General features: G+C 42.5%; 1 protein-coding gene across 6 annotated transcripts in view; it reads right to left on the reverse strand.

Moving 5' to 3' along the window:
• Window positions 1–3,308: 3,308 nt before the first annotated feature.
• GRAMD2A (GRAM domain containing 2A) overlaps window positions 3,309–21,386 on the reverse strand; it is a 90,536-nt gene continuing 72,458 nt past the window's right edge. For all 6 annotated transcript variants that reach the window (XM_069067285.1, XM_069067284.1, XM_069067287.1 and 3 more), the window contains 6 exons: window positions 18,930–19,001; window positions 17,916–17,978; window positions 14,046–14,202; window positions 13,355–13,454; window positions 6,876–6,980; window positions 3,309–6,439 (listed from right to left, as the gene is read on the reverse strand). In XM_069067285.1, coding sequence (XP_068923386.1) covers window positions 6,436–6,439; window positions 6,876–6,980; window positions 13,355–13,454; window positions 14,046–14,202; window positions 17,916–17,978; window positions 18,930–19,001 — 501 coding nt within the window. In that variant the 3' untranslated portion in view covers window positions 3,309–6,435. The remainder of the gene's footprint in view (window positions 6,440–6,875; window positions 6,981–13,354; window positions 13,455–14,045; window positions 14,203–17,915; window positions 17,979–18,929; window positions 19,002–21,386) is intronic.

Raw genomic sequence — 21,386 nt, forward strand, 5'->3', positions numbered from 1 at the left:
TCCTGAAGAGTGCAGTGAGGGAAATAATGTATTATAATTCTGGGAAAGTAGGTGGAGCCAGGTTGTCCAAGTTGTAGGTGCAGAGGTTCAGAAAGGCCAGACCAGGATACACCCCTGCATTGGGTGGAGAGAGGTGGGGGAAAAACCACTGTGGGAGGATCTCCTAGTAGGAAGGATGAAACCTGCACCTCCTGCCAGCCGCCAAGCCCTGGGTTTAAGACAAGAGTTTCAACATGGGGTCTTTTGGGCCTGGAAACCCTTTTGTGATCTTTGCTGCCACCTGGTGGACTGATAGAAGTTATATTCCCATTGAGAGCATTCAAAGACACTGACGCACCCTCGGCTTCACAAGTCTGCCATCCCAGTCAATGCCCAATGATAAAACCCAGGTAATCATGTACGGCACTAGGAACTGTTCTCTTCCAGAAAAGTGACAACCAGGACAGGCTGAAGGTGCCCTCTTGAGAGTTTTTCCCAAGACAGGACTTCTTAGATGTGTGGTAGGACAGTGTCCTAAAACTTAGAGGGGGAGGTAGGATTTTAAAAAGAGGGCAGTCCCCTTCTCAAGTGCCCATACTCAGTTTCCTAAACTGTTTGCAACTTTGTCCTGTGATGTGGCCCATGATCCAAGTTCTCTTTCAGTTCCACTCATCCTAACCACTAAGACAAATAGGTATGGCAGTATAGCGTGATAGGCCTAGAGTTAGGAAGACCCAAGTTCAAATCTTGCCCCAGACACAGCCTAGCTCTGTGACCATGGGCAAGTCATTTTATTTCTGTCTGCCTCATTTTCCTCAACTGTAAAATGGGGATAATAATACCACCTACCTGTCAGGGTTATTGTGAGGATCAAATGAGATAATGTTAGAAAAGTATCTGGCACAGTGACTGGCAAATAAGAGGTAAATAATAAATGCTTCTTTCCTTCTTTCCTTCCTGAACATGACCTGTAGTTTTAGGGCAGCTAGATGGCACAGTGGATAGAGCACCAAACCTGGAGTCAGGAAGACCTGAGTTGAGATCCAGCCTCAGACACTAACTAGCTGTGGGACCTTGGGTAAGTCATTTAACCCTGTTTTCCTCAATTTACTCCTCTGAAAATAATAGCACCCACATCTCAGGTTGTTGTAAAGATCAAATGAGATAATATTTATAAAGTACACAGTATCTGGTATACAGTGAGTACTTATTAGATGTTTGTTCCCTCCCTCATTCCTCTATACAGTCCCTTTGGCCCAACTATACCACTGTTAGGCCTATACCTGAAAGAGATAAAAGAAACAGGGAAGACTCACACGTACAAACATAGTCATACAGTTCTTTTAGTGGCAAAGAACTGGAAACTAAGAAGGTACCCATCAAATGGAGAATGACTGAAAAAAAGTTATGGTATCTGAATGTAATGGGACACTAGTGTGCTATAAGAAACTGAAAAAGGGAAGGATTCAGAGAAATCTGAGAAGCCTTGTATGAACTGATGAATGAAATAAGCAGAAACAAGAACACAACTTATACAGTAACATTTTAAAGACAACTTTGAAAGACTTAACAACTCCTATCAGTTCAGTGACCAACCCCAAGTCCAAAGGACTGAGGCTGAATTCTGCTGCCCACATTCTGAATGGGGATGGATTCAAGATGCAGGATCAGACAAGCATTTTTGACATGGTCAAGTGTGAGGATTTGTTTGAGTTGACTCTACAGATTTGTCATAAGGGTTTGAGATCTTTTTCAGTACAAAGAAAAAGAGAAAATAAAAGCTTTGGACGTCCCATTGAGTCCACTGACAATTTAAATTTTAAAATTTTAGGCATGTAGCTTTCTATGCCAGGGCTAGTTTTCTCCTTTAGAAATAAATGTAGGATTTCTGTTCTTACCAAAATTTTCATTCCAAAAACCTAGTCAGGAACATTCCTATTCCCAGGACAACAGGGGACAAGAATTTCATTTCACAGGGAGCCATGTCCTCCTACTACTTACGTTTAATTGTTCTCTTTACCAACATTTTTCTCTCTCTTCATTGTGTACCATCTTGAGGATCCATAGTAAATGAGCCAGCCACCAGTTTCCCACCCCATCAGCAATAGCAAGTCAGTTTCCTCTCTGAACCTGTTTCTTCCTCAGTAAAATGAACAGTTTTCATTGATAGTTAACCCATCCCCATTCTTAGATCTAATTTTTCCTCAGAATTTTTTCCCCTTCATGAATTAGCTGCTACTGGTGAACCCTAGAAAAACATCTTAAGATTCATATCCTTAGGGTGGCTAGGTGGCACAGTGAATAGAGCACTGACCCTGGAGTCAGGAGGACCTGAGTTCAAATCCAGCCTCAGACACTTAACATAAAAAAACTAGTCGTGTGACCGTGGGCAAGTCAACCCTAATTTCCCTGTCTTCCCCCCCTCCAAAACAAAAAAAAAGATTCATATCCCTAGCACTTAGCCCAATGCCTTGAACACAGTAAATGCTAAATAAATGTTGAACTGAATCTTCTGTATTTATTTCTCCCATCCCCCCAGGTGAGGCATGGAGATTAACTGGTCCTGTTAATTATGTGCTTCCAGTTCTTGGGAAGAAGTGTAATGTGCATACCAGTTGGTCATATCATCAGGTAATCTTGACCATCTCTAGAGATTAGCAAAGACAAAAACACTTGGATACAGCACCCACACTCAAGTATCAACTGAAGTACACAGGCCTGCATATTTCAGAGGGGTAGTGACATCTTAGGAATGGTAGCATTGCCTCATTTGGAATTTAATCTCTGAATCCAGGGTTAGGGTGTTGGTAAGGATCATAGGGTATACCGATGAGTTTGATACTTTAAATTTCCACCTAAACCAGCTCTAAACTCACCCAAATCTAAAGCTGGAATGTGGGCTTCATATTACAGGGTCATAGATTTAGAGCTGAAAAGGGCCCTTAGCAATCATTGAGTCCAAATCTCTCATTTTATACACAAAGAAACTTAAGATAGTTATTGTTTCTTAGCTGAGAGTCAAACCTAACCCAAGTTCAGCGTGCTATGCATTCTTACAAAATGCTATAGGCTCCATATGACAGATGTGGGAAATGGAGGTATACAATATGAGTGACCACTCTTAGGAAATATGAGTAGTAAGACAAGCTTTGATTCTGGTCGTAGTATTTTCCAGTAGTGATCCCACCCCATAAAATTTAAGTTTGGGTTAGATTCCCAGTGGGTTTGCAGAAACAAATAGAAAGGAAGATGATTTGGGGCCCACTACTTTCTGGGTGCAGGGAAACCCATCAGAAGAGTCAATAACAGGCCACAGAAAACAAGCAAAATCAGATTTTAAAAAAAATTTAAATATTTTCTTATGTTTACATTACACTGTATTGAAATATTCCCAGCAATACCCACCCACATTCCCCAGACAACAAAGAATCTGGTTGGATCATCTTCCCGGGAAATCAAAAGAACATCTAATTCAAAGCATGTCTGTATAATAAATACTTATAGTTTACAAAGTTATCACAATAGAAAACTCCATATTGCCCCTAGTGCTCAGCTACCAATCCTGCTGTCCACCAACTAACGAGATGAAATTAAGAAGTGTAAGTATGAAGTGCTATACTTGAATTTTAAAAATCAGCTGCCCAGGTCAGAGTTGAGAGGAGAGAAGGAGAGAGACATTAATAGAAAGTAGTTCATATGAAAATGATATGGAGTTTTTAGTGGGCTGCAATGTGAGTCAATGTGTGATGTGGCAACCAAAAGAGATAAGGTGATTTTCTACTACATTTACATGAATAATAGTGTCCAGAATCCAGGAGATGAGAATTTTGCTATAATCTGTCCTGGTCAGAAAATAGAATCTAGAATATGTTCAGTCTAGGGTGCCATATTTGAGGAAGGACATGGACATGCTGAAGCACATCTTGAGAATGTTACTCGGGCTGGTAAGGAAACTTGAAAGTCCTGGGCATGTTTGGTTTGCAGAAAAGACTTAGAATATGGACATTGTCTTCAACTCTTTGATGGATTTTCATTTCAAAGAGAGATTAGACTCATTCTTCTTGGCCCCAGAAAGTAGAGGTAAGACCAACAAGTGGAGATTGCAGAGAAGCAAATTTTGGCCCAATATAAGGAAAAACTTTTTTAACTTAGAGCTTTCCAGAAATTAAGTGGGCTGTTGCATGAGGTCATGTGCTTGCTCTCCTGAGAGATCTGGAGGGCCACTTGCTGAAGGCTCTGTAGTGGAGAATTCATGCTTCAGGTACTGGTTGAACTAGGCAACATCTGAGGTCCCTTCCCACTCTAGGGATTGAGATGGCTTCAGCTTCCCAGTGCTGTCTGATCCTCCAAGGACTAGGACAAGAGGAGAGTTGGAGGTAGTGTGACAGATCCAGGAGCTCCTCAGAAGGGGCAGGATGTTAGTGTTTACAGCAGCACTGATTAAGGTTACTAAGTTCAATTAGGGAAGTTTCACAAGCATCTCTTCCCCACCCCACCCCACCCTTTCTCTGGAATGCCTGTTGGGTATCCTAGGAAGCTGGGGCTCCCTTTCAGTTATGTACTCACTTCCAAGTTTGATACTCCCACTCTCTTTCCCCAGTGTCCAAAAAGGAACATCCCAAGTAGTCAAAGAGCCTATCTCAGAAATCTTGAGGAAGAGGAGGATGGTTAACAATGTTCACAGGGTGGGAATTTCTTTATTATCATCTGTGATGCACTTGACATGTTCCCTTCTCCTCAGTTTCTTTCTTGGCCTGAACTTAAATGTTAGGAAGAGAGGGTAGGTTCCCTGCCTGTCCCTGGGGCTAAGCTAGTCAAAGATTAGGGAAGGGAGTAAATGGAAACTACAGGAATAGGGAATGGGGTGGGGTGCTCAATGGGGGAAATTGTGAGATCAAGTCTGTTGCACTGGGATTCATGATACCATTTGCCACTTTTTTAGCCAGCTTCATTTCCTTCTGCTTCTCCCAACTCTCGGGCACTCAGGAAGAGGTTGTGGGCTTATTTTTTGTTGGGAGATCAAAAATTGTTTTCCCTTCTCCAAAGAGGGGAAGATCAGGATTATTAAGTTGTTTCCTTAAAAACTCTTCTTGATCAGAAGGACTTGGGGAGAAAGCTGGAAGATCCAAAAAGAAAAATCTGGGAGCTGTTTTAATTCAAACATCAACCATATTGAGTCTTTAAAACAGGGTGCCCAAAGCCAAGAAGCACCTGAGCCTGAGAAATGATGCTGTAAATTATTTAAATGGAATTTGGGGGTGGGGGAAGAGGAAGTGAAACAGGCTTCCCTTTCTCCATGGGATGGGTGTCTACTCTTCCCAGAGGAGACTCCTAGGTGAAGGCTACACTTCCCTAATAATCAGTGCCAGCTTAAGTTTCCAGAAAATGAAGCAGTAATCCAGGGTCCCATTTATGAAAGAGAGCTGAAAATGTATTTTCAAGAATAGTATAGATTAAAGGCACAATTATTAATTTTGCTTATTATACCTAAGTTTAGCTCTGACGATGACTCACATAGTTCAAGCAAAAACATTGGCCCTGACTTATTTGCTAGTTGCCTCTGGCCTGTCTATTCCCTGGCCTCCTTGTGAAGTATAGAAAATGGTATTAACATAGACACAGACTCAGCAAAGAAATCCTTTGGGATGTCTCCTTTTCCTCCCACAGCCTACTGCTCCCCAAATGGCCCTCAGAAGCTGCTGCATGCCCTCTGATCTTCTCCTTATTGCCCTTACAGCTTTGCTCCAGGCTGCCAGGCACAACTAGGCTTGTCTACAAGTCCAAGCATAACCCACCTTCTGTTGCTGCCTCTGTTCCCCCTCCACTTAAGAAGCATAGTTTGTCTCCCCTTTTTCCAAGTCAGCTTTGTCCTGAGCTCATGGCTAGTTACCCCAGCATCGGTTACCCCTTTGGATTCAGATGTTCAGCTGGGTCTGGGTAAGACTTCCAGAGGCCGCAGAGGAAATGATTCTTTTTGGGCACAGCTGAGGCCTCCGGGTGAAGGGAAGCAAAAGGAATGAGCAGTATTGACATTCAGTCTTTAGATCCCATAGACAACTGGAGTGAGAGACATAACAGTGGGAGTTATCTGATGAGACCCTATTCCTGATGCCCAAATACCGTGAGCTTTTCCAATAAACACTCTGCCTTCCCAGAGCACCCATTTCTAAGAAGCAGCTTAGCTTGTTTCTCCTACGTGCTCCTAGTAGCTGAAACTGAGGCACAGGATCCCACAGCTGGTTTCTCCATCTGCTGAGTTGATTCCAATAAGACTAGGAGAAGATTCTTTCATAAACAGGTACTTCAGGTCAGGCATTCAAGGTAGCAGGAAAATTAGAACTCTTTGCATCAAGACTCTCGGCATTTCAGCAACACAAACTGAGGGGGAACTATGTTGGAATCTCAACACCAAGGGCTCCCTTCTTGGAAATGGGACACGTAGAACTCCCACTGCTGTCACCTGCCACAGGGAAAGAACCCAAGACTCAAGGTAATAACCAGCAAACAGAGAGTGGGTGAGTTCAGGGATTGGGGTGGGGGTGGGTAGAAGATTGAGTAAGAGGAAAATAGCAGGAAGAGATTTCCAGTCTTCACTTTCACTTTCTACATAGGAATTTATAGACACGTCCCTTACGATCCAAGTCCCAAGGGGGATTTTTAGCCTTCTCTGCCCATACCCTCCCTACACAAAACACACACACACACACACTCCCTACACACACACACACACACACACACACACACACGCACACGCATGCGCGCAAGTATTTTGGCCTGCTTGGATGTCAAGGAGCCCCAGATCATAGCCCACCTGGAGCCCAAAAGGACGATAAGGACTTGGTCTGGATCACTTTTTCATGAGTCTCCCTGGGGTCCTGGGAAGAGAATAATCTCACCTGTGTCTATGGGAAACAGAGTCCCAGTTCAGAGAGTACAGTTGTTGCTCCAGCCGGAAGATTCGAAATGCCATGTAGGATGATGATACAACCAGGAGGCAGATCCTAGGGTAACAAGAGAGCAAACAATATTGGGATCAATCCCTCCAAAGAAAAGAATCCCATATCTCTGATTTTTTCAGACTATTAAGGGCTTTGTGAACAGAAGACCAAAGCCTTTCAGAAGAAACTTGGGTGCACTTCTCAAATGAAGTCTCATTTCCTTCTACCCGTGTTTCCCCGATAATAAGACCTATCCCGAAAATAAGCCCTCCCCTTACTGTGTAAGATTCCTCTAAAATAAGCCCTCCCCCGAAAATAAGCCCTATTGAGATTGCTACTGTAGTGAAGGTGATCCCCTGTGCTACACGCTACATTACGGTACCGTCTGTATGCACCGTCCCCCGTCTCCCCCCCCCCCCCCCCGTGAAATGCACGCCGCGCTCCAAGCTGCATCCAATCAGAGCTGCAGCAGTGAGCGCGTCATCCTGTTCTTCCCCAGTGATTTGCTTATTGAATAAAGGTACATTTTTTTGTTCACGTTTACCTGTTTATTAAAATTGCTGTCAATGTTCATTAAAATAAGCCCTCCCCTGAAAACAAGCCCTCTGGTGTTTTTCTGTCCAAAAAAATAATAAGACAGTGTCTTATTATCGGGGAAACACGGTAATAGAAAGAGGGGAACAAGACCCCTAACACAATAAACTACAGTCACCTACCACACACCAGGGAATCACCCAGCCAAGCATCTATAAGGGTTGTTGTCTTCTATTACCACATCCATTAGGATCAACTCCATTAGTCTCAAGGTCTAGTGGGTACTGAGTGACTTTCTGAGCCTCAAGTCCCATATTCCTGAAGGCCAATTGAGTGACACTACTTATAGTGATGCCCAGAAAGGCTTAAATGATAAATATTGGAGTAAAAATAGCCACAAAGCCTAGGAAGTTTGCATATTAAAGAAAGAGAACCATGTAATCCAGATACCCTCATACTCTCATTGTATGTTTATTTATCTTTGATTTCTCAACACCTTCACTCCCTATTTAGGGGCTGCCAGGCCCCTCAGCTGTCCTGCTGTAGCCTAATTTAGTCTTCAGATAAAGATTTTTTTAGAAACAAGGAACTTAAACCCCAATACATTTATGTTCTACAGACCAACCCCTACAGAAAACAAGTCTCTATGCTTCTCAAAACTAAAACAAAAATGCTTCCATTCCGAAGCTACAGAGCAATACAGATTACTTCCCACACTCCCTCAGCTCACATCCTGAGATCATGAATAGCATCTTTAGAATTCACAGTTCTCAGGACTTTTCTATAGTACTGCTGCTGATAATAATAGTAACACCTTAAAGTGCTACATAGCACTTTAAAAATACTTTACATGTAATCTTATATGATCCTTGTGTATTATTATCCCCATTTCAGAGATGAGGAAATAGAGTTCCAAAAGTTCAAGTGGTTTGACTGAGGTCATAAAGCCATCCAGTAGGAGAGCCAGGACTATAACCCAGATGTTAATAATAGGAAGCTCTTCCTACTATGTCGTGCTAACTCCCTTCAAATAATTTTGTTCTTTCAGAAGCTACTCTTGACATGTCTGTGGCTGAGAGACAGTAAGGGGGTTAAAGAGCTCTAATAGATTTTGGTTAGACCAGTATCCTTGTGATACTCCTCCCTGCTCTTAAATGTGAGCAATGCTCTGATTTCCTTGAGCCTGAGCTTTAAGTATATTGATGTAACCCATAAATGCTGTCATAGAGGGCCTAAGGGTATTGAACACTCCCAGGATGAAGAGAGAAAGGAGAAATACTTGAGGAAGGGGGGAAGTGAGAAGGCAATTAACCTATTTTCATACTAAAAATTCCCCACATATAATAAGTCTTTTTGATCATAGGATCATAAATTTATAGTTGGAAGGGTCTTTGGAAGTCATCCTGAGGTCCAGAAAGGCTAAGAAATTTGCCCAAGGTCACACAGATAGTAAGAGGGAAAGCTGAGAATTGAACTCAGGTCCTTTGAGTTGATTCTAGTGCTGAACTAATGTTTAAATATTTCCCAAGGCCTGAGATTTCATGAGTCCTAATAACTCCTTTACCCTGGAGGGAGGGTGCTAAGACTCACCCCATCTTTAGGATAATAAACATTTATGTAAACATTGGTACATTTCCATTCTAAATAAAACCAGCTATGAAAAGATGACTATGAGTTTATCATTGGAGAAATGATAATTTTTTCATTTCTTGGTAAAAAGTTATATGATTTTCTATAGCCAAAAATATACATCACCCACTTGCCAACTTTCTGGTGCTTATCCCCTCCAAACTTAAGTAGACCAGTCCTCAGAGACAGAAATTGGTGGAGTTGCTTTCAACATTCACCCCAGGACAAGAAGAAATGTCATTTCATCAGATACATGTTCATCTTACCTGGCAGTGCTCATGATGGACTCAAGCAAAAAGATCACCATGAATGAGTAAATGAAAAGGACTTATGCACCAACATTTATTGCAGAGGATGAAGAGGTAGAGAAAGTTCACAAAAAATTCCCAAGATTCTCCACCCTAAGTCAACACATCCCTTAATATTTGGTCACATCAGTGCAAAAGTGGACATTGAGAAGATGGGAAGATTCAAAATGCCACGTAAGATAATGATAGAACCAGAAGGCATATCCTAAGGGAAATGATGAAAATATGGTTCAGGATTAAGAAATAAAAGAGGGTAAAGGCTTATTGGTGGTAGAAAAGTTTCATGCAGGGGCGGCTAGGTGGCGCAGTAAATAGAGCACCGGCCCTGGAGTCAGGAGGACCTGAGTTCAAATTTGACCTCAGACACTTAACACACACACACACACACACACACACACACACACACACACACACTAGCTGTGTGACCTTGGGCAAGTCACAACCCCAATTGCCCTCCAAAAAGCAAAAAATAAAAGTCTCATTCCTATAAGTCTGGAATATTTTCTTCAAGAAACCTTGAATAGCATCACAAAAGATGACATTTTACCCTTGTGGACAGATTGTTGATGTAGGAGTCATTCCTAAATCAGCTATCTTTCTTCAGTCAGACCATTGACTTGCCAGAATAAAGATCAAAATCAGCACCAATTCAGAAGAAATGGTAATATATAGAAATATACATATATTCACATATATAGTAATATACATATATACACACATATATAGACATATACATACATGTGTATATATAAAAATAGTTCCTGTCTGGCCTATTAAAGCAAACTACTAAAACCAAAAAATGGAAAATGGATAAAGGAAAAGACATTAACATCAGTTCCTACATATGTAAAACAGTTGGTATAACAAGGCCAAAAAAGCCCAGAAAATGTCTTAGCCAAGAAACATTTTATGTCCTTGCCAAATGGAGAGAGATAACAGTGAAGGGACAATACCAGTTTTGTAGAATCTTACAGGGGAAGAAAGTGGGAGATTATTACCTCATGAAATAGGGAAGTGAGTGAAGGAAAAAAACAAATTCATGTAAGATTCAGTTAAGTCAAATCATCATAAGACCATTTAAAGATGAAACTGGAAACTTCCCACATATGTAGGAATAAGTCAATTTAAAAGCATTAAACTCTTATTATGTGCTAAGAGCAGGAGATATGAGTACAAAGACAGTGACAGGTCCTGCTCTTTGAGGAGTTTACATTTATAATAGGGTAAGATAATATACATAAAGGAATTGTGGTTAAGGAGGGTCATTTTGGTCAGGAAAGTCACAGGGATGAAGAATGGTATCATAGAGTCATAGACTGACATATGTATGCCTTTTATGGTTCAAGAACTGGGATGTGTAGGGGAAAGTATAAATCCAGTGGTAAAACTGTTGTTGAGAATATGGCCAAGGAATAAAGAGTGAATTGAAGCAGTTCAGAGGCCTCCCTGAAATAATAGACCAGGTAAGGCAGTCACTAATGAGACCAGGGGGACCCTCAGGCAGAAATTGCAGATATAAAATGGTTGTAGCATTTCTATAACTATTTTCTTCATCCATGACAGCAAAACATCTCAGTCTTTGATGTGAAATATGAAGAAGTGGAAATGGCATTAAAGAAAATGGAAAAAAAAAGCAGTTGGATTAGACTAGATATATAGATAAGTAGATTAGATAAAGCATTTACTAAGTACTTACTGCCAGGTACTGTGCTAAGCACTGGAGAAATGAATACAAGTAAGCAAGATAGTTCCTAAAGGGAAGAATCTTACATTCTAATATGGGAGAAGTTGGTGATAAAGGCTATGTAATTCTGAGGATATTGAGAAACTAATTCTTAAGATATCTGAAAAGGGGGAAGATAATGAATTGGAAAAAATCATAGAGGGTATTACTACAGCTAAAAGGTCAAAAGGCTACCAATAACTACCAATCCATATACCTACTTTTGATCTATATATGTATCTAAAATGACCTTGATGAAAAAATGAGAATGGAACAGTTGGGCTTCCACAGAGGAAATTCTGTCACGGATCATGTCTTTTTAAAAAGAGATTAATGGATTTAAAATGGAAGAAATGAGAAGACAAAAAGCATTATAGAAGACCACCTCTTTACAGTTATATAAGTGACTGAAAGGCACAAAGCATATGTGCTCCTACTATTTTTGTTTGTTGATTATTTTGAAAACTATTTGATTCTACCAAGCAAAATGCAGTCTTAAAGGCTCTCCTCCATCAAGGCATTTCCTACACATATGATAAGGTCAAAGAAGAGTCTTTGATAGGTAAAACTGAGCGTTTAATTCTATAATCTTTTGTATTTTTGTTGTTAATATAAGGCAAGATAATAGTAGTAATAATGATAATAGCTGATATTTATATAGCACTTACTATGTGCCAGACACTGCTTTACAAATATTTCATTTGATCCTCCCAGGAACCCTGGGAAGTAAGTACTATTATTTTCCCAATTTTACAGATGAGGAAACTGAGGCAAACAGGTTCAGTGACTTTCCTAGGGTCTTCCAGCTAGGAAGTATCAGAAACTAGATTTGAACTCAGGTCTTCCTAATTCTAGTCTGGTGCTCCATCCATTGTACTATCTCACTGCCCCAAAACCACAGGTCATATGAGGACGGAAAGGAAGCAAGCATTTATTAAGAACCTCCTATATACCAGGCTCTATGTTAAATGCTTTACAAATAATCACTCATTTGATCCTCACAATAATCCTAGGAGGTAAGTGCTATTATCATCCCCACTTTATAGTTGAGGAAACTGAGGCAGACATTAGTGATTTGCCCAGGGTCACATAGCTAGGGAGTATCTAAGGCCAGATTTGAACCCACATCTTCCTGATTCAAGGCCTACCATTCTATCCACTATCTAACCACCTAGCTGCCTTTAAGACAGGCATAGGTCTCTCAAAAAGAAGAGTCAAATTGGGGCAGCTAAGAGGTGCAGTGAATAGAGCACTGGCCCTGGAGTCGGGAGGTCCTGAGTTCAAATGTGGCCTCAGACACTTAACACAAAACTAGCCGTGTGACCTTGGGCAAGTCACTTAACCCCAATTGCCCTACCTTCCTCCTCCCCCCCCAAAAAAAGTCAAATTGTGAGTAACTCAAAGAACGTGGTGATAAGTAGGCCATGACAAGAAGTGTCATAAAAGGTAGTGAGCCCACCATGTAGTGAGAATAAGGGATAAAATATGGACAGCCTAACTACTTCATTGGTACCTGTATGATGTTAAAAACCTAGAGGAACCCCTAGCCCCTTAAGTGGACTCATTATGAAGAACTTGTGGATATGGACAAGAGTTGCCAGGATACAAAAGTGAGGATTGCATTTGTTTAAGGGGAATTCCTCTCCCTGTATCTGTAGGTCTGATTTATTTAATTAAAAAAAAAAAGATAATTCGATACCTCTGGAGTAGATGCAGGTGAAAGCCAGGAATCAAGTCCAAAGTTTGTGGCATGAGTGGGGAAAGGGGGGTAATGAGCAGATTCCAGTGAGAACTCCCATGTTACTACTCTAGCCATCCCCTGGCTCTGTGCCTGTGCTCCCTTCCTACTTAGGCAGTGGAGTCATCCTTATCAAGGCTCACAAGAGATGTAAGGAATGTTACCCACAGTGCACATTATTGTTACAATATCCAAGAGTTAGCTTGAAAATGAATAAGTACGTACACTAAGAGTTGGGAGGTGACCTTTACAAACATCTACAATGTGTAGATGAGCACAGGAGAAATCCTAAGGGAGAGCCTGGGTCCTCATGGTACCAGGAAAAATAGTTAAAAGAAATAAGAAAGCAAACTAGCCCTGTGACCTTAGTCAAACTGCTTCACCTCTATGGGGCTGTTTTTCCTCCTCACCTGCCAGGGAAGGCTCTTGAGACCACCCCACCATACCCAAAGGCCCTCACCCCCAACATGGGGTTCCTCACAGCATGTATACATATATCACTTACAGTACAAAGAAGACCTTGAGCAGTTGATAATCCCAGGGCCTCAGCTCTGGGCTGCCCTCTGGTTCCCCTTCCAGCTCCTCCTCTGTGTGGATGGCATTATCTAAAATGGAAGTGCAGCAGAACCCATAAGTGTGGTGTGCCCAGCTCCCACTCCCATTACAGCACAGAATCTCCTCAGGAGCTGTTGTAGAAAAGACAAGCCTCCCTGGCATAAAGTCCTGTCACTAGGATACAGCCCAAGGAATCCCAACTCCAGTCCTTTCCCAGGGAACCAAGTTTGTTTCTCTGGGTTCTTAACTAGAATAAGGATTTTTAAATATGGGTTTTGTTGCAAGGCTTTGAGCAGTACCCAGACAGCTCTTAGAAAGCTTCCCTCCCCACCATGGTTAACACTATAAAACTAGAGGTGGGTGTGGGGACAATTGTCGGTTCTCTGTAAGTGTTGATGCAGATTACCCAGAGAGGCCTGTCACACAGATTTATCCTACTCTTCATAAAAGACTGCCTTCCCTCCCTGACACGAAGTCTAAATATTTTTATTTTAGTTTCGCTTTAGCTCCCTGCTCCCCTTTCCTCCTCCTCCATTTTCTAGACTCATCAGTATTCAGAAGTTTACACAAATGAGCTGGGAGGAGAAGGGAGAATGGATCAAAGGCAACCCTAACCCTGTCCCAGCCCCTCCCCAGCTCACCAGATGCCAGGGGTTTCTCAGAGGGGAAAGAGCTCTCCTTGGTGCCCAGGCTGTTCATAGATCCCCGATGAATGCAGGGGAAGACATCATCAGGGAGGGACAGAGACAATGAAGTTGGGGACATCTTTCTCCATTTCCTTTCTGGAACAAGACCCTCCTATGAAGAAGGAGAGAGATCCTGGTCTCACCACTTCCATCAAAACAGTTACCACCGCCCCATGCCCAGGAGGCTCCTCTAAGATAGGGAATTGGGCCAAGGCCTCCAAGTTCTCTCAGAAAACCATTACCCTGGGTATGTTCAGAGTTGTGGGAAGCCATCACCATGGCAACAAGGAGATGCCCTCCTACCATCTTCCAGGCTCACTGTCTCTCACTGTCTCTGACTCAAACCAGCTCTCTTTGAATCTTTAAAGTAAAAGTGAATAAATGCCCTTCCTGCTGTGGATAAGGAAAGTTCCATTGGAATATGTTTTATGCCAGGGTTCAGTGTAAGCTGGAAACAGACCCAGGCAAGGCCCCCAAATGCCCCAAAGTACCAGTTCCATTATCCCTTTAGTCAGAGCAATGCCAAGACATTATAAACAACCCACTCATAAGCCCTCCCCTTCTTCAGACCTTCCTGATTTTCCCTGTATCAATGGAAAACAATTTCACTGAAAGCTGCTAATGTAGAATGTGATGCTATCTTAAAAATTAACCAGGCCCAGAGCATTTTTCCTTCAGCTGAATCCAAAAAGGCAAGTCATGCTCTGCCTCGGATCAGCCAGGTGGAGTTTGCCCTAATCCTTGTTAGACTCCTGAGCACATTTAGATGACTCTCTAGGAAGAATCAGTATATTCGACACCTCCTCAAATATTCCATAAGAATTAAAACCAATGCTCTTAGCTAAATGCTCGGTACCTAGAAACTTTTCCTGTCAGTATCATCTCTAAGCCACTGCTCAGGTTAGTTCTCCAGTCCAAACCGCCCCCTGCCCCATACCTTCTGTTCTCATGTTGTTCTATGATACCGGATAGCCAGGTTCCTCTTTAAGACATCTAAAGGCAGTTTGTATGCTGGCACATGAGCTTCCAAAGAGAGCAACCTTTCACAGAAGAAGCCACTGCTTTTCTTAAGTGGGTAGGCTAATGGGCTAAAAAAAAGTTGGAGGCTAAGGGAAGTAGGGTGACTGGAGACTTTTTCCGTGACATACACTGGCCAGTGATCCCTCAGTGCCCTAGGCAGCTTTCCAATATTCTAAACTGCAGAGCAGCTGCCAGTCTGTATCAGAGGAGGGAGTTCCTCACCCAGAAGAAATCACGGGTATGGTAAAGCAAAACAAAAACAGAAAGGAGAAAAGCACCAGAGTCTTTCTGATGAACATACAGGGGGACCTGACCTAGACATAGGATGGTCACTGAACTTTGCTTAAGCCCTGCTAGCCCTACCAGATTTGGACATAGGATCTTACCAGAAAGACAGAGAAAACATGGGATTTCATTAGTCCCTTAAGCATGAGGAAGCCTCATCTATCAGGAGAGCAAAATGAAATGGAAAAATGCTTCTGTCAGTAGCTCTCATGGTTTAAGCATCATCTTTGTGCAGATGCCTTACAGATCTATATATTCAGCTCCAGTCACTCCCCTGAGCTTCAGTCCCTCCTCACCAATGACCTACTGAAAACTTCACTAAAGGTCCCAAAGACATCTCAAATTCAACATGTCCAAAATCAAACTCTTTATCTTTCCCTTACAAACCTCTTCCAAACTTCCCTATTTTTATTGAGGGCATCACCATCATTGCAATCACCCTGGTTTGCAACTTCAAATCATGCTTGACTCTCACTTTTCCCACATATCTTATTAGTCACTATTTCTTTTTTTTTTTAAAGCAATCAGGGTTAAGTAACTTGCTCAAGGTTACACAGCCAGTTATTTCTGGGTGTAGTGCTGAGTGTCTGAGCCCAGGATTAGATCTCCAGGTCATCCCGACACTGGAGCCAGTGCTCTTACTCGCTGAGCCACCTGGCCGCCCCTTCCCACATATCTTATTAGTCACTATTTCTTGATATTCCTATATCCACAACATCACTTTCTCCTTCTCTCCACTCACACAGCCCCCATTCTAGTTCAGACTTTCATCACCTCTGTCCTGGATTATTACAGTAGTCTTCTAATTGGTCTCCCTGGTTCAAGGCTCTTCCCACTCCACTCAACAGCAAAAGTGATGTTCTTAAAGTGACCATGTCACTCCCTTCCTCAATATACTCCAGTGTCTCCCTATTACCTCTATGATCAAAATAAAACCCTTAGTTTGGTATTTAAATCCCTTTACAACCTGGCTCCAACCTACCTTTCCAGCCTTGTCTACACTTCCTCTTTTCAGGCATACTACAGTCCAGCCGAACTGGCCTTCTTACTAGGAGACTCCAGTCTCCTTCATAATACACAGCACTATATCTCCTTGCCTTTGTACTGGCTATCCACAATGCCTAGAATTTGATCCCTCCTCATCTGCACCTCTTTAAATCCCTAGTTTTCTTCAAGGCTTAACTCAAATTCTACGTTCTACATGAAGCCTTTTCTGATCCTCCCAGATGTTCCCCCAAATTACCTCGTATCTATTCTATATACCCCTATAGATCTAAATTTTGGTTCCCTAGGCTTGATTGTAAGTTACTTGATAGCAGGTATCATTTCACTTTTAGGACTTAGCATAGGAGGTGCATAGTTGATGTTTAATAAATATCTATTGATTGATTCTTAGGGATAACATTCTGAAACCCTTCCATCTTTAACTTACAGTGATAGTCTTTAGGGTCCTATCCCTAATCTCTATGGAAACTTGCTGATTAAGTTTCTTATTGTGATTGTCTTAGGAAAGATCATCCCATAATTTAACAACTTAGAGAATTATCCAGTGAAATAGGAACCACAGGAGGTCTAGTTCAGCCCTCTCAATTTACAGATAAGGGCCAGAAAGGGGCAGTGACTTGCCAAAATGAGTAAATCAGAAAGCAAAAACTAGAACCCTGGTCTTCTGAATCAGTCATGAAATAATATAAGATCATAGCTAGAGATGGAAGGTACCTTAGAGCTCATCCAATTCATTTTCCCTTATTTTCCACATGAGGAAATAGAATTTGAGGGTTAGAAAGTTGGTTGCTTAAAAAAAAAGTTCTTCCTTATATTGGGCCAAAAACCTACCTTTGTATAATTTCTACCTCCTGGTTCTAGTACTGCCCTTCTACGTCCAGGCAAAACTGATAGTGTATCCCACTGATTACTGTGAGTTAGTAGGAAGAAGGCTTGCTTGGATTTCCTAAGTATGTATGAATTGTTCTTTTCCTTTTATTCCTTAAGGAAAAGTCCAGGGATGGGGAACCTGCGGCCTCGAGGCCACATGTGGCCTTCTAGGTCCTTGGGTGCAGCCTTTTGACTGAGTCCAAGTTTTACTGAACAAATCCTTTCATTAAGGGAATTTGTTCTGTGAAGTTTGGATTCATTCAAAGGGCCACACTTGAGGACCACATGTGCCTTGAGGCCACAGGTTCCCCATCCCTGGACTTTTCCTTAAGGAATGAAAGGAAAAGAACAATTCATACATACTTAGGAAATCCAAGCAAGCTTTCCTCCCAGTAATGCACACTAATCAGTGGGATACACTATCAGTTCAATTCTAACAGGTGACAATGGAGTTTAAACAGGACCCTAATTAACAACTCTGCTAACAGATGTCCCCACTTTGATGGCACTGAACAAAGCCATCTCGAACCTTAACTCCCTTGTAATTGGTCCCCTAAACAGGTAACCTTGTTGTTCCCTAGATGCTCACATTCCTGCAGAGTCCCTGTGGGTCAACAGCCCTTTGCTCCCACAGGCAAATCTCACCAGAGACTCAGAGTCCGGTTCATCTGGATATTCTCTTAGACTCAGACTCTTCTTACTGGAAGGCTGTGGAATAAAGGATGTAACCGTTACTGTCTCTCCAGAACTAAAGCTCCATGGGCTTCATTTCCAGAGAAATCCTAAGGGTCTAGCTCCTGGGGATCCCAGTCTAACGTCGGGGAGCAAGGCTCACAGTAAAAGAGACAACTAATTATGCTTCTTTATCAGAACCTTCATTCTGCTCCCGTTCTTCCAGGGGGGAAATGTTCTAGGGCTCCCTTCTTTCCTTTCCTCTATCCTTCTTTTCCCTCCTATTTTTTGCTGCTTCCAAAGCCTAAAATAGAGGTTGGAAGACCTGGATCAAGAGCTCTTCACCTGGAGTAAATAGCACCTTAGATCATCCCAGATTACAGGGAGTCTGTGAATTTGGATAGGAAAATAAAATTGGTATCCTTTTGTCAACCCTTCTGTTTTGTTTTACCTGTTTAAAAACATTATTCTGAGAAGGGGTCCATGAGCTTCACCAAACACTTCCAAAAGGTCCATGAAACATAAAAAGTTAAGGACCCTTGCTGTAAATGAAGGTGAAGGTAGGGAAAAGAAACCATTCTGGTTGTCTGAGAAGAAACCTAAGCTTACTAGATAAGACTGAGTTCAAAGCAGATGAACATACACACAGACACAGGGATGGCAACACATACACATAATGTACATCCATGAGCACAGAAACATTCAAATAGCCCACTCTGCCAAAGGGGAGGAATGGCCTTCATAGGAAGTGCTAGTCCCTTAAGATCCAGCGCAGGGGTACTCTACCTTCTCCTTTGCCCTCCCCACCTTTCCCTGTCTTCTGCTTGCCAGTATACTACCCCATGAATTAGGGCAGAGAAAGAGTGGGAATTTCATTCCCTTAGAAAAGGCTTAGCTCAGGGAGAGAACATGTGAGAAGAGCTCCCTCCATAGGACTAATGCTATAGGCAGGGCCAGCTCCCAGAGGAAGCCGGTACCCAACATTACCTGCAGGTGGGTGCAGACTCTCCTCAATACATCATACACGCTGTCCCTTGAGATCAGTGACACGAAAATATACTAGGATCCAGAAGAGAAATAGCAATGAGCAAAGGGGGCCAACAATACCTTTTCTGGTCATGCTGTCCCTCAGACATGGCCTCAGAAAGATAATCTGCCATAGGATACAGTCAAGGAATGCTGTGAATGCTCCCACACACATATAGCTTAAAAATATATCTTCTATAGGCCTATCATAATGGCTGCAATTTAACCACTAGAGACATTTGAATCCCTTTGAATTTGGAAGACCTTTTGAACTTCCAGGGTCTCCCATGAGAATGCAAACCTTGCTGGGGGCACTGTAAGCCTTACTGGCTGTCCAAACCTGAAACAGACAATAAACTGATAACATTAAGACCCTTTAGTAATGGAACATCAGGAAGAGAGGGGCAAGGCTAGAGAATGCCAAGGATGGGAGATAGGTGCTTACAGGGGAGGTGAAATGGCCAAAAAATATTTATAAATTTGTTACACATGGGTGAGCCCTGGGTAGGATCTAATTCTCTTAGGAGATTTGGGCTTTGATTTATATATGTTGTCTTCCATTAGAATGTGAGCTCCTGGGGCAGGTAGGTGGTACAGTGAAGAGAGCACCAGCCCTGGATTTAGGAGGACCTGAGTTCAAATTTGACCTCAGACACTTAACTCATACTAGCTGTGTGACCTTGGGCAAGTCACTCGACCCCAATTGCCCCAACATCCCCCCTCTAAAATACAAAACAACAAACAAAAAGAATGTGAGCTCCTTAAGGGCAGGGACTGCTATATTGCTTTTTCTTTGTATCCCCAAACTTAGCACAGTGCCTGACACATAGTAAGCACTTAATAATTATTTTTTTTTATTAATTGGGTCAGATCAGAACTTTATTGCTTTTGCCCAAAGGATTGCAGGATCTAGGTTTATCTGGCTTTAGGGCTAAAAGTCAGGTGCTAATTTGTGTTCTGATTTCTCTATCACCGTGCTCCCTTGTACATGACACCTGCCAGGGGCATACAGATTTTTGACCCACAGCCGCATGCCGCTGGGTGGATCACCTCTTACTGAACCTACAGCAAAAGCTGCCTCAATCATGAAGAGAATGTTTGGTCTGGAGAGGTCACCTCCAATGCCAAGAGGTGCAAACATCCTGACCCACAGGTCAGCCACACACTGAGCTGGAGGTTCTGTGCCATTGACCTGAGGAGTAAGTGAGAGCTAAGGTTGGCAGCTGGGAAGGGAAAGAAATCTAGCCCAGGAAAACAGTGGCTCCAGTCTTACCTCAGTGGTATTAAGGGTGTCTATGTGCACAAACATAGGAAACTTTGGGGGGGGAAGAAAAGTAAGTGGGAAGAAATGAAGGTGGGAAAGTGACAAGAGGGATAGTAAAGGAATTGACCCCATTTCAAGTCCCCCAGGTTCCCTCCTGACCAAGAGTCTTTGTGCTGAGCAGCCTGTCTTATTGGGTCAAGGGGCACAAGTATTCCCAAGCTGCCATGCTCTCTTCCCATCACATGAATCAATCTGGAATATTACTATTAATAATACATTAAATATGATTAGTTCTATAGTTGTATATCATGCTGAGTTAAATAGTTTTTATGGACTAGCCTAGAAATCTTAACCGCCAATTTCCAGCATGGTTTCCAGGCGGGGAGGGGGGGGAGGGGGGAGATGGGAAATGAACTTCAAGTTAAAAAGCAACCTACTTATCATAGAAAGTAATAAAGCACAATTATTCTTAGTATAATGACCATTTTCAGCAACTCTTTTTTTCTTAGGATAAAGAAGTACCGTCTCCATAGTTTAGAATCCCTGGGCATAGCTTAGGACGGCAGGGGCACAGAGTAATTGGCCTCTGTGCCAGCAGTAAAGTATAATTTAAGAAGCATTTTTAGATTTGACATAACAATTCACTGTGAGAGGAAGGATGGCATGTGGGGCCATGCTGGCCTTTGTGGGGAGCTCTAGCTGGCCTGGGGTGGTGGTGAGCTGTGTAACAGCTGTGGGGGGCATGGTGAGGACGCCTCGTAGAATTCAAGGCTGGGCTTTCAATTCAGTTTTTCTGTGAAGACAAGCTGTTGTCCCAGAGGTGTTCCAGGAGAGAGCGTGGGAATGCAGGATGCTAGGCCCTCTGCATGCAGAGTACTGGATCTGTGGGCTCATCATGTCTGCTTGCTCTCGTAGGACCAGGAGAGGAGTGAGCAAGAGCACTCACACAGTGGAGACAGTGCCCTGAGCTCCAGCTGGGCTCCCCTTCTGTCACCTGTGGCCAGATAAGGTCTTCGATGCTTCCATCGGTTCTCATTGGTTGGAGATTGTTTCCTTGCTCCTTGTATCCAGGTAGATTTCCGAGCTCTCAGCCAGTGAGGGCAAGGTCCGTGGGAGGGCCTGTCTGCATTGGGCTCTATAGCCTTGGTTTGCTT

This window comes from Petaurus breviceps, unplaced genomic scaffold (genome assembly GCF_028583685.1).
Source record: "Petaurus breviceps papuanus isolate PSGF00001 unplaced genomic scaffold, PetGlider_PUasm1.0 90740, whole genome shotgun sequence".
Taxonomy (NCBI): Eukaryota; Metazoa; Chordata; class Mammalia; order Diprotodontia; family Petauridae; genus Petaurus; species Petaurus breviceps.